The 13,117-nt window shown below is 39.6% G+C and overlaps 1 protein-coding gene across 8 annotated transcripts in view; it reads left to right on the forward strand.

Moving 5' to 3' along the window:
* slc44a1b (solute carrier family 44 member 1b) overlaps positions 1 to 13,117 on the forward strand; it is a 17,736-nt gene continuing 4,619 nt past the window's right edge. For 3 of the 8 annotated variants that reach the window (XM_079479327.1, XM_079479326.1, XM_079479323.1), the window contains exons 1-14: positions 852 to 1,139; positions 1,738 to 1,827; positions 2,915 to 3,057; positions 6,164 to 6,300; positions 7,524 to 7,617; positions 7,716 to 7,885; positions 8,226 to 8,315; positions 9,778 to 9,944; positions 10,025 to 10,211; positions 10,749 to 10,917; positions 11,073 to 11,229; positions 11,966 to 12,049; positions 12,323 to 12,460; positions 12,544 to 12,780. In XM_079479327.1, coding sequence (XP_079335453.1) covers positions 1,116 to 1,139; positions 1,738 to 1,827; positions 2,915 to 3,057; positions 6,164 to 6,300; positions 7,524 to 7,617; positions 7,716 to 7,885; positions 8,226 to 8,315; positions 9,778 to 9,944; positions 10,025 to 10,211; positions 10,749 to 10,917; positions 11,073 to 11,229; positions 11,966 to 12,049; positions 12,323 to 12,460; positions 12,544 to 12,780 — 1,887 coding nt within the window. In that variant the 5' untranslated portion in view covers positions 852 to 1,115. Of the gene's footprint in view, positions 91 to 851; positions 1,140 to 1,737; positions 1,828 to 2,914; positions 3,058 to 6,163; positions 6,301 to 7,507; positions 7,618 to 7,715; positions 7,886 to 8,225; positions 8,316 to 9,777; positions 9,945 to 10,024; positions 10,212 to 10,748; positions 10,918 to 11,072; positions 11,230 to 11,965; positions 12,050 to 12,322; positions 12,461 to 12,543; positions 12,781 to 13,117 lie in introns of those variants that run through there. The other 5 variants (XM_079479325.1, XM_079479322.1, XM_079479324.1 and 2 more) reach the window with 4 other exon arrangements.

Genomic DNA, 13,117 nt, shown 5'->3' on the forward strand with positions numbered 1-13,117 from the left:
AGAGCGCTGTAATGCTGCACACCGCGTAAGATGAGCGAGTTGAGACGGTCAACAGCAAGCTCTTATCGGGCGAGGCCACGGTGGATAAAGGTAGGACAATGATCTTATTGGGTTGTTAAAGAATTATGTGTTTTTGATCCAAAATAGCCTGTGAGAAACTTTAAACGCGACGACCTGAGTGAATAGAGTAAACTAATTACTTTTTCTTAGCAAATGTTGTTCTTTTGTATAATTGTATTAAACACGGGATCTAAAATATAATGCAAAAGTTTTAAACCCGTATCTATTGTTATTCATACATCATACTTGTATTATTATTATGGGGTTGTGTAATGGTGTTCCCACACAAAATATTGTCAAACTCATCAAATTCAATTTTCGTTTCAATAGAGCAATTGTTTTATGTAGGAATAATATGCAGGCTATGTGTTTTAATAGTCTAGTAATAGCACTGTTAATAGTGTATTGACAGCTGTTGCGCTCCTCGGAATGACGCAGAATCAGGGCGGTGACGATGACCATACAGACTAATGTTGGCTTATCGTAAAACAAACGGCGACCGATGTCAATATCAATTATACGAATTATTTCCTTTTTAAACAATATATTTATTAAAGTCTTAATGAAGTAACGGGATCAAACTGTAGGAATCATACAAATCACGTGGCTTTTATATATTCCTAAACGATGTTTCTCAATACACCATAGTGTACTAAAGTTATTCTTGTAGTTTGACGAAATAACAACACTTTCGAGTTTAAAGCTCCCGGGGTCCTCCACTTTCCCAACATTCAGCGCTTGTCCCGCCTCCTTCCAGCTCGCCCTGTGATTGGACGGTCGCGGTTCTTTTCCGGCTACACCTGCTCAGCCCACCAGGAAGTGCAGGGCGATAAATCCCAAAGTAATAATCCCTTTTACCTGGAACCGTACAAACATTATTATGCAGTTCTTTCGGGGAAAGCCCTTTGTTTAGATGAACGCGATCGATGCATCGTTTCAGTGCGTGACACGCAATTAATGCAGGGTGAAAAATATACCGTCAACTCCCTGCAGGTTGGGGTTATTGTTTTCCTCCTGTGTAGCGTTTAGTTTGTTTGCGATCCTAACCTCCGGCAATGGGATGCTGTGGAAGCGCAGAGGTAAGCGACGACGCTTGCGATCTTTCGTTGGCGCGAATCTATCGAATCTCCCGCGGAGGGGTTGATACATTGTTTCGAATGTTTGTGACATTATTTCGCGCGATGTGATACATTGTTTCACGGCTGACGGGCCAGTGAAGTGCTGGGCTGTCTCTCGCTCTACATGTAATCCTATTATTCTGTCTCTCGCGCGTTGCATTGTGTGTGTGTGTGTGTGTGTGTGGGTGTGATCGCAACAAACATACGAGGGTTTCGTTTTTGCGTCAAATACAAATAAGGTCTTTGATTTTTGTAGCACAATGATGCACGAAACACTTATGTGCTGTGTTGGTAAACAAGCTCGGCGTGTTTAGACAGGGACTGCTTAGCGTTACTGTCAACACGAGCTGTTTTACTGCGGTTGTCAGACACCCGGGCAACTAACATATTCTGTTATAAGGGTTTTTGTTGGAATTTATGTATTGTTTAGGATTGTTGCTTTTTTTGTACACAGTCATGGTTTACAAAACACTTAAGAGGCCTCAACTTCAGTTTACTGTTTATTTGCTGTATATTTGCCTTGTGTGACAGGTAGTTCAGCTTTATTTTTCTATTTCAGAGGGCAAAAAGAGAATGGAAACCATTAGAGGACCGAAGCTGTACAGATCTGCCATGGTTCCTGCTGTTTGCATTGTTCTGTGGAGGAATGGTAGGGCTTCAATTTACTTGGTGCATAAATGATATCAAGTGAATATTTGTGTTTCTCTGGATTGCTGTCTTTGTTACTGTGCTGAATAACTGTGATATGCTTAATTTGTGATTACATTCTAGAGTTGCTTACTGTCATTTCGACTGTGATTAATGCATAACATGTAAAATGTACGTGTCACTTTATGTAATGTATTACAGACACAGTGTCTTGATCTATTATAATTCATTCAGCACTGTTTTTATGATAATGCCTAAAGCATCAGCATTTTGAAGGAATCACCTAATAGGTTTTGGCAATTTGGTATTCCTTGAGGAAATTGGTAATAAACTGAAAGGACGATTATTTGCCTCTTCTTACATAAAGACGGTAACAGGCTTTCCATGGGTTTAAAAACACAAATTGTGTTTTTCAAGCCTAGAAAATCATTCGTCAAAGGTTTTCGACCACATTGTTTTGGTGTGCTGTGTGTACCATTTCTTCACAAATCATAGTTATGTCTGATTTGGGAGAAACATGTATCCTTAATAGGATCACCCCAAGTTCTCCCAAAAATAAATCTTCTGTCACCACCCTTATGATGACATGGGGGTCAATGTTGTTTGGTTACTAAAGTTCTTTAAAATTTCATTTGTCTACAGAAGAAAGTTGTACATGGTTGGAATGACATCAGGGTCAAGAAATGATTGATGATTTTTGGGTGAACTATCCTTTTAAACATTTGGAAAAGTCACCAGAACTAATGTGGGAACCATGAGTTTAGTTTTACACATCTCACACCGTGTCTACAACGACGCCACATGACAACCCTCTTGTTCTCAATTGGTGTGTCACGGCGCTGTGTGGACAAAATGAATTGAAATTGTTGTGGGTTCGAATGCTTTTTTTTAAAATCTTTTCTTTGTAAAATAGTGAAGGCATGTTTTATGCAGAGACACTGAAGTTAAATAGTAAATAAAGAGTTTGACAGAAGCGTCTAGATTGATGAATCCTATTTAGGCCTTTGTTGAAGATACATTTTTTTTCTATATCTTTACCTGTAGTGGTGTTTTGTACAAACTCTTCTCCTGATTCACTCTGATTCCAGTGTGCCATCTGCGGGTTCACTATCGCGACGGGCGGCGCATCACGGCTGGTATTTGGATATGACAGCTACGGCAACACATGCGGCCAACGCAACGAGCCAATAGAAGGTGTCCGCCTGAGCGGCCTGGACCACATTGACAGAAAGTAAGTGAACACATTTTTTTAGCCAGCACCCCTACCCTTATATTTCCTCAACATCTCCTTTTCAAACGGTCGCTGTTAGAATCAGAGAACGTTGGCTCGTTGCCCTTCGATTATTACATCAATGCAAATGTCAAACCTCTGTCGCTTCAGACAGAGATGGCAGAGGACTATTTCAGCTGCATGCGCAGAGCCTTGAATAATTCAGCACGGGCCCCGAGGACGAGTGCCGTCACAGTGTGCGGCCCTTAATGGCTGCTAGCTTGCAGGAACGAACGGTATTTGGGCCATTTCATTTTCGTCGCTGTCAAATTACTTCTTTCCGTTGTGGCCGAGCTGAATTATGCGAGGCTTTTTAGAGTTGGTCCTGAGATCTGACTCATCATTCTGAAGCAAAGCTTTTCATTTAGTCCAGCATTCAATGGCTTGTCAGAGCACAAGCGAACTTAATAATGGCTTGAAAATGGCTTGCTTGAGCTGTCAGAGGGATGACAGCGCTGGTGTAGAGCTTATGATGTACAGCTGTATTAATGATGTTTAAAGGGTCTGTGAGAGCACTTTCACGTTCGAGGATTTGGAGAAGATTTGAGTGTAGTTGGTTTGTTTGATGGAGTAGCGGTCATCATTATTTATTATTTTGTCCTCTGTTAATATGAAATAACTGCATGATAAAGTTTGATACTTTATTGTATTTATACCTGTCTGTCTCGTTTGATATGACGTTTAGATCCACAAGTAAAATTTCTCTTTTTCCATATTACTATTTGTTGCATGTATTAAAATAAGTAAAGCTTTGTTTTGTAAGTAAATGGTAGTATTAATGTAAATATGGCACAGAGTTAATAATTTGATGTTGTTCCACATACATACTAGACATTTTAATATTAGTAATAGTTATTTAAAAAATGTCTTGACTCAATGGGGACTTATGGGGGGTCAACATTTTTATATGACCCCCCCGAACAATTCACGTGACCATTTTTAGAATCATCCCACCATTATCACATTTTAAGATGCAACATGGAATCTTTACACATATTTCTGTATTTTAATGTCTGATTAGGACTCACCGAATTCAAGGTTTATCGAACAAATACAATGATAAAATTGGTTTAAAAATAAAATAAAAACACTTTTGTCTTTAAGGTGCTACAATCCCATCGTATTTGTAATCAGGGGTTGTGTTAGCATGTGGGTGGTGTCAAATCGAGGTGTTTGTTTTCAGTTTTTTTCCTCTGTTATAGCCATACAGCTGTGAATGATTGCTTCATATACTCATGTCATAAAAGCTTAAGAGGCGGATGTGATCAAAATCACCTCAAGTGAGGATTTCCTACAGGAGTGAATGACATCATTTGTCATTTTAGTTTAACACAAAGAAGCTGGAGATTTGCAATGATGAGCTCTACACAAACTCTCTCTCTCACACACACACACACACACACACACACACACACAAACACGCACACACTGCTGGTGGGCCCATTGCCTGCTTTTAAAATGAGCGTGTGTGAAGAACGTTACGATTTGGCTGTGGACAGATTTACAATGTTAAATAGCAATTATGAGGTTCATTAAGAAGATTTGACATCTGACGTTTGCCTGCTATATTGATGAAGCTTTTATTGACTAAATTAGCACTGTTTAGTCTTGAATTATAACACATATAATCCAGTATTTATGTATATATTTTATCTAGTATATTTTAGTGGTAAGCAATTTTCCAACTGTACGTTTTGTTCATATCAAAAATGTCTTGTGTAGTTAAATCAGGGATGGGTTAGACTAGCTGTCTGGGGCTGAGACTCATTCATGATGACCATATTAGCACCCACACCAACAGAAAGCGTTACGTTTATTCAAAGCATGTGTGCTAAAGTTACACATTTAAAATGAGATATTTCAATTTGAATGGATTTTGATTGGCTGTAAATGTTTTATTGTTTATTAGCTGAAACATCTTTACATTGTATCATTTTGGTGTTTTCCTGCTATTCTGATAAATATGTAATACATTTTCATATTAAAACTTTATAGTTATCGTCTTTTGCTTGAACAGAGCTTTATTTTCCCAAAGTCATTTCCACATTTTTTGTTAAGGTTGATTTTCTGTGTTAGCTGCTTTTCTTTTGAAGGAGAGGCGATGCAGGTTTTCAGAGAGTGCGAGTTGGCTTTAAAGCACCACGGTGTTGAATAGAGAGGTCTGGCTTTGACAGCTCCCCATATCAAACACCTGATTTAAAGATCCGAGATCTCACGTTCAGCGTGATGTTGTATTGGTAGAAGAGTGCATGCTGGGGTGTCAAAAGATAGACAGGGTTAGCCAGCTAATGTTGTTAGCCAAGCAAAGTTCATCAAGCTAATGCAATTAGTTGAGTTTTACTTTCTCAGCACCCACTCCGCATAATCCCTCATTTGTATCCATCTCTGTTTAATGGGGTTATATGCTATCTTTACCTTTCATTTGCATTCATTGTATTTATAACATACTGTAAAGCTTGGCTTTTTTATTGCCCTTGTGGGCAGCATGGAAATAAGGCCAACATTGTGGCTCTTAAAGAGATAATTCACCTCTTGTAATTTCAAACCTTTATGACTTTCTGTCTTCTGCAAAACACACATGGAGCTATTTGGAAGAAAGTAAGCACTGGACTCCATTCGCAAAAAACTGGATGCCGGTTAACAGAAAGATCTGGGCTTGACCACAAACAGCCTTGTCTTAAACCAGGCTGTTTTGTGAGGCTCTTTGCTGATGCTTAAGGGTTTTTTCCTCGAACGTTTACGTCACCTGCTCTTGACAGTCTGTTTTTGTGCTGAACACACAAGACAATAGGCCCCTCTTCCCGGCGTGGGCGCGGTGCCCGATTCACACCGCATGAAAGCTGAAATAAAGCCACAGAGGAGGCTCGGCTCGTACGCAAGCTCGCAGTTCCTCCCTGCCAAAAGACTGGGCTGATCGGTCCTGTGACAAAAAATATCTGCAGATTTTTATCACACAATCCCACGGCATTCGATAAAACAGATAACCGCTACTCTGGTCGTCATCAGATCTGATGTTAAATGCCGTTGCTGTCAAATGGGGTTCAATTTGTTGTTGTGTTGTCCGCAGATACGTCTTTTTCCTGGATCCGTGCAATATAGACATCATCCAGAGGAAGATCAAGTCCATGGCGCTGTGCGTGTCACAATGTCCCACAGAAGAACTGGCAAATTACAACGACCTCAAGAGGTTTGCTATGATGAATGGTGAGTCCGTCACTTAGTTTTGTGAAAAATAATAATCTTTACTGGACAAAGACTTCCCGTGACATCATGGCACCAGCATCTCGATCCAAAGGCTCTCCAAAAGCACATATAGATTATATTGTTGTCCGGTGGTGTCGAAGCTAAAGACGCCGCGTTCAGTGCTGAGATAACTGAACAAAAGTTTTATTGAAAGGTTGATCTGTTTACAGTCTGTAGGGTTTGACACATTCCATCTGACACTAATGGACTGTACAAACAACGTCTTTGTTTCTCTTGAGTTCACTGTTTTTTTTCATTTGTTTATATGAATTGTTCATTATTCATTCATGTGTAATGGTTAGTCATGTTTGTGTAGAACAGCATTAATACTGTATTTTGTGTGTTGGCTATGTTAAGAGATGATAAAGGGATAGTTCATCCATAAATAAACGTGATCGTTTATTTACTCTTATTTCTCTCAACCTGTATATGACTCTTTCTTCAGTGGAACACAAAAATGAAATGTCACAGTGGTTTTGTGTCCGTACAATGAAGGTCAGTGTTGTTTTGTTAACAACGTTCTTCAAAATGCAATCTTTTTGTCTACGGAAGAAAGAAGCCATAGTTTTGGAATGAAGTTTCAAGGTCGTTTCAAGTTTATTTGTCATATGTACAGATGTCAGTTTCAGTATGTACATTGACATGCTTTAGTGAGGGCATTGGCTGTCTACAGCAATAAGGTATGGTAAAAAAATTGTAAAAAATATATATATATATAAATAGGGAAAAAAGTGAACACAGTTAAAGAAAGGAGACAAGGGAAAAATATATATACATTTACATTTATTCATTTGGCAGACGCTTTTATCCAAAGCGACTTACATTGCATTATCCTATACATTTGTTTCTAAGTATGTGCAATCCCCTGGGTTCAATCCCACGACCTTGTCGTTGTTATCGCCATGCTGTAACCACTGTGCTACAGGAAAGATATACAGTATTTATATATACTGTATATGTGTATATGTATATATTATTTACAGCATTACAATTTAGAGTGTATTCTCATAAAAATGTACAGTAGTTAAGGGTGTATTGAAAGTGCTGAATGAGAGCAAACAAATGATTTATTTGTATTATTGTTTGAACTATCCCTTTATACAAGCATGAGCGGTTTGTTTTGGCAGGGATATATTATGTCATATGTAAAATGCATCGGTTTCATAATCTTTTCTTTTTATCAGGGTCTGAGCTTTGTTCCTATGAGTTACCTGGTCACAAGTACCCGCAACTTCCCGAGCGCTTCGAAAAGTGTCCCAAGCTTCCAGTGCCAGAGAGGTATTTCAAAACCCTTAGCAAACAAACTGTCCTGTCAATCAAATTTCCTTTTCCTCCTTCATCTCTCCTCTGTCCCCTGGCCTTTTCTATCTCTGCAGCAAAGCTCTTCCGGTGTTTAACCGCTGCACGCCGGTGGACATCTCCTGCTATGCTAAGTTTGCTGAAGCGGTGGTCACGTTTGTTAGTGATAACAGCATGTTAAACAGGCTGATCGCCGGGGTGACGGCCAGCAAAGAGATTATTGTTGGGCTCTGTCTGCTGGCGCTAGGTAACCGTCTCCTCTCTGGCTGTTGCACGAGTGTGTGCATTTTCTGATAATAAAAATGCAATGTAAATAACCTTTTTTCTAAAATGATTCTTCTATTAATGTGGATAATTGCATTGCCTTGATATCCATATGTATTATATCTCTGTATTATATTTATTTATTGCGCTGTGAGGGTTAGTGTCCTGTCAACTCTTAAAGACAACATGAAACTGCATTCACGATGGCATTCTGAAACTTTAGATTAGTTTGTTTTTATGTTGTCTTTAAGTCTGCGGACACATGCATTGACATGTTTGTGTGTTGCTTTAACTCCTGGTCCTGTTTTGTGTGCATGTCACAGTTCTGTCCATGATCCTCATGGTGATAATCCGTTACATCTCCGCTGTCCTGGTTTGGATTCTGACCGGTCTGGTGATTCTGGGTTCTCTGGGCAAGTCTGCTTTCTTCTGCAATTGTTTATCTTCTCTTAAGTTGTGAACGGCATTCTTTCCTTCTGCTGCACATACTTTATATACGGATAAGAGTTGATGGCTGAATCTGATACATTTTGTCAAAATTGTGAATATGTAGTCGGATTGTGAATATGTATACGTTTTCTAAATGTTATTCATGACAGAATTTTCGTTTTTTTTGGGTGTCTCTTTTAAAGACGAGCACATTTTTGTCAGAGCCTGTAGAATCGACACACCTGAAGTAAGATCTGGGCTTGACTACAAACAGCACAATATCACGCTGTGGTTGAAAATGGTCAGAATGTGTATTATCATATTTGGCTGATATTTACAAAATATCGTATTCACATTTTTTAGATAAAGCAGCCTATGTCCCTTTATCCAAGTTTTGAAAATATGAAATATAATCAAAATGTAATATTTATACATCATTTATTCAGCTGTGTGATGCGATTTACGTGTCCTATTAGGTTTGTTGTGCCGAACGTTTTTGTGGTGGTTCCACCACGGGGTATTTTGGACATACGGATATTACAAATTGCGAGCTTTGTGTCGTCTACTCTCGCAGCGAAGAACTTCCAGACCAGCGACATGTTTTCAAGTAACGGTCTACGGCGCCGGCAAAAAAAGTATCGGCCCCTAATCGGAATAAAAAGACGCGAGACTGACCGACCGGTCACCGGTCAGGCCGATCATTTTTACAATACAATACAATAAACCATTGGTTCTCAAACCCGTGTGCAAAGCGCCCCCTGTTGGTATGTTACAGAAAACTTGAAAACAGAAATATTCAGCATTTAGTACAATACACTCTGTTTTTTATTATAGTTTAAATGTTTAATAAGTAGAGAATTTCTGATATGTACAGTTTTAGTATAGTTTCATACACGCTTGTTCATTTATTTACAAGATGAGCAGAATCGGCTGAAAACACATCTCTCCCATCCAAACCTGACCGATTAGTACGGACTTCTATTTCTTTACTACTCTTTCAATCAAAAAGAAAGACTTTAGTTTACTGTGCTGGACTATATGAGACCAGTTTTTACTGCACCTTGTTGTCCTCATGCTGTTTGCTCCTATTGTTAACCTCATTTGTAGGTCGCGTCTCCTAAATGACTAAATGTAAATTTATCAATGGACAGTCGTAACTCATGCGTAGCATAAGAAACCGCAGAATCCACCCTTATCTTATCAAAACTCGACATCAGTAATAAAAATAGAACAATAACAGCAAATAATTACTCTACAAGGCATTTAACATTTTGATGTGGTATGCATATGATATTCTACGGCAATGAGCAGGTGGTTTTGTAATGTCTACTTTTGTCTACGATGGTTCTTGTTAAACTACCCGTCTGTATTATCATAAACAGTATGTCCAGGACTAGTCTTGCACACTTGTGTCTGCATTGTTTTAATGTAAACGTTGTTTCTCAGGAGGAACCAGCGTTCTCTGGTGGTTATATATAGACTATAGAATGACGATGAATGAGACCATGTCTAAGGATTTAAAGGAAACAGAAGATACTAATGGTGGCATGAAGACCCCTAAACACCACGCTCAAGGCCTGCTCATCTATGCCGTTTCAGCCACAGTGTTTACCGTAAGCCCTCAGTGAAAGCAGGAACTATAATGGACACTTGTTTGTTAGGCTTCTGATCTCTGTGCTTTCTGCTACCGCAGGGGATTTTGTTGCTTCTGATGTTGTTCATGAGGAAGAGGGTGGCTCTGACCATCGCCCTGTTTCATGTTGCGGGGAAAGTTTTTATCCACCTTCCGCTGTTGGCACTGCAGCCATTCTGTACCTTTCTCGCTCTCTCTCTCTTCTGGGTCTACTGGATCATGGTCCTCCTCTTCCTCGGCACCACTGGTAAGATGAAGACCCCAGTCGGATTTAAAGCTATAGCTCTTCCGTCATCGTTTACTAGTTCTTTAGAGACATTTTTTAGCACTTCCTTTTCGTATACGTTTTTTTACAATTATTCAGACTGTCACAAAGGACCACAACTATGCAACGTCAAAGTCATCCTTACAACTTCTACGCTATATTCCAAATCTTCAAAAAGCATATGTGTGACTAGCAGACACAATGACATTTTGGTTGTTTCATTCCCTTTTCCAAAGTACTCAAATCTCATTCACACTTCTGTATATTTGAGGTTAAATGCAAAATGCAGACTTTAAATAGGAAGTGTAGAGAAGATTTAAGGAATTGCCTAACTTCTTATTTTCAAACGGAGGCCTAATGTGTAGTAGATTCATAAATAGCGTTCTGCTCAAGTCGTTTTCACAGATAATGTGAAAACACTTTCTGTAAACCTCTGCAAAAGTTGTCCAGGGATAGTTATTATGCTTATTTAAAATACGTTTACTTTAAGCACTTCACCTTGAGTGCTCTCATACACAGGGAACCCAGAGAAGAATGAGGACACAGGCCTGGTTGAGTTTAGGCTCACGGGCGGACTGCAGTACATGACCTGGTACCATGCTGTGGGTCTGATATGGATCAGTGAATTTATTCTGGCTTGTCAACAGATGACCGTAGCCGGCGCTGTGGTGACCTACTATTTCACAAGGTCGGTATTGTTTCACAAGGTGCCACTGATCCACGTAAACATTTAGACAACAAAGGCTGATTTGAAATATTCTGCATTAAACCTGTATGCTGTAGCCTCTTCAGTTGGTGCCGATGTGGCTTCCTTACTCAAAGTATGTTCTCATTACTCTCCAGGGACAAAACCAAACTTCCGGTGACGCCCATCCTGTCATCGGTGCTGCGGCTGGTTCGCTATCACCTGGGCACTGTGGCCAAGGGCTCTTTCATCATCACTTTGGTCAAGATCCCACGACTCATTCTAATGTACATCCACAACCAGCTCAAAGGAAAGGTAGAAACACTTCGTCCATATGCTGTGGATCTGGATCCAGAAATCTCAGTGAATGACATGTGCATTGATAATGTTATAAGAAAAAGAAGATACATTTTGGCTTAATGATTCTAAACACGGGGTACATTTTCTTTAAGTATTTTGTATTAGTCATGCAAACAGCGGCCATTTTAAATACTGTGAAGTGAAAAAGAACACAGAATATTTAAATGTAGTATGTTTGCTTCATGCTATTTTGTTGTTGCACTACCTTAATTTATTAAAAAAGTATTACAGTATTCGTCATAATGAAAACATCCAGATGACCTCTTAAAGGTCCAATATGTCATTTTTTTAAAGGATATTTTTGAGTAAAATACTATATAATATACAAAGTCTGTCTTTAGAGGTGTATAAAGACCTTACATAATGAAGCGTTATGTTTTATTACCTTTGAATGATCTTTTGTTATTTACATACACCGCGGGTCCCTTTGTAGGAATTTGTCGTGTTATTTTTATATTCTTGTTTCAACAAAGCAAAAACATGCCGACATACAGTATTAGTTCTGTGTCAGCTGCTGTAGTGCTTCGGAAGGGAGGGATGGAGTGAGCAATTTGCAACCTCACCACTAGATGTCGCTGAATTTAATACACTGGACCTTAAAAACGAAGAAATGCTCACTGATTTAAAAAGATCTTGAACTGCAATGCTTTGTGGGTAACGTTTCCTTGCGTTCCATGTACTCTGCGGACAGGAAAACGCTTGTGCACGCTGCATGCTGAAGGCTTGTATCTGCTGTCTGTGGTGTTTGGAGAAGTGCCTCAATTATTTGAATCAGGTGGGTCAGTTAATGCATATTTGTGCTATCACATCAGTATGAGAAATTTCAATGGCTTAGGCAACAAAAAACTCACTCAGTTGACTGATAATAGTTGTTTAGCTTTGATGAAGCGCTGGAAAGTTCTTTTTCAGCGAACACACATACAGACCAAATATATGCAAGTAAAGAGAGCAGATAAACTAAATGTCATCTATTCATAACTCCTGCGATATAAGCAACCTCTGCGTTTTCGATGGCATCTGAATCTCTCTTTGTTCTCTCTGTTTCAAGAATGCATATGCGGCAACGGCCATTAACAGCACCAGTTTTTGCACCTCGGCCCGTGATGCCTTCATGATCCTGGTGGAGAACGCTCTTAGGGTGGCGACCATCAACACCATGGGAGATTTTGTGCTCTTCCTAGGCAAGGTAAAGAAGAGACGACGGTAAAGATCTTTGTTAACATTTCCAAACACTCGACAACACACGTGAATGTATTTATACCCACCCAGCTCCTAATTGTGACGTGCACGGCGTTCACTGGCGTGTTAGCGCTGAACTATCAGAGAGATTACACAGAGTGGGTCCTGCCCCTCATCATCGTGTGTCTGTTCGCGTTCCTGGTGGCACACTGCTTCCTGTCCATCTTCGAGATCGTGGTGGACGTGCTCTTTCTCTGTTTCGCCATTGACACCAAATACAACAACGGCACACCCGGCAGAGAGTTCTACATGGATAAGACACTGATGGTGAGTCACCACACCGGAGAGAACAAGGCGCTGTCTGTGCAATGATCTCTCCTGCTGTCATTGGTGTTGGATGAGAGGACCAAAAATAGTCGCATTGTTGAGAACAAACTATCTGGGTTACGGTACCGGATTGGTGTAGATTCATTTTGTTGGTTTCAAAATGCAGCATCTGCTGTATTATATGTGTTCATATTTAAAAATTCACATGGTGCACTGGATATTCTCTGTGGATGATGTCCAACATGTTTTGAAAAAGCTGTTAAACTTAGCTGTTCAGCCAAGACAAAAAAAACTTCAATCACGTACAAAGCCGGTTTGGTTTTTTTCACGATAGTCA

Source organism: Barbatula barbatula, assembly GCF_947034865.1.
Source record: "Barbatula barbatula genome assembly, chromosome: 18".
NCBI classification, from domain to species: Eukaryota; Metazoa; Chordata; class Actinopteri; order Cypriniformes; family Nemacheilidae; genus Barbatula; species Barbatula barbatula.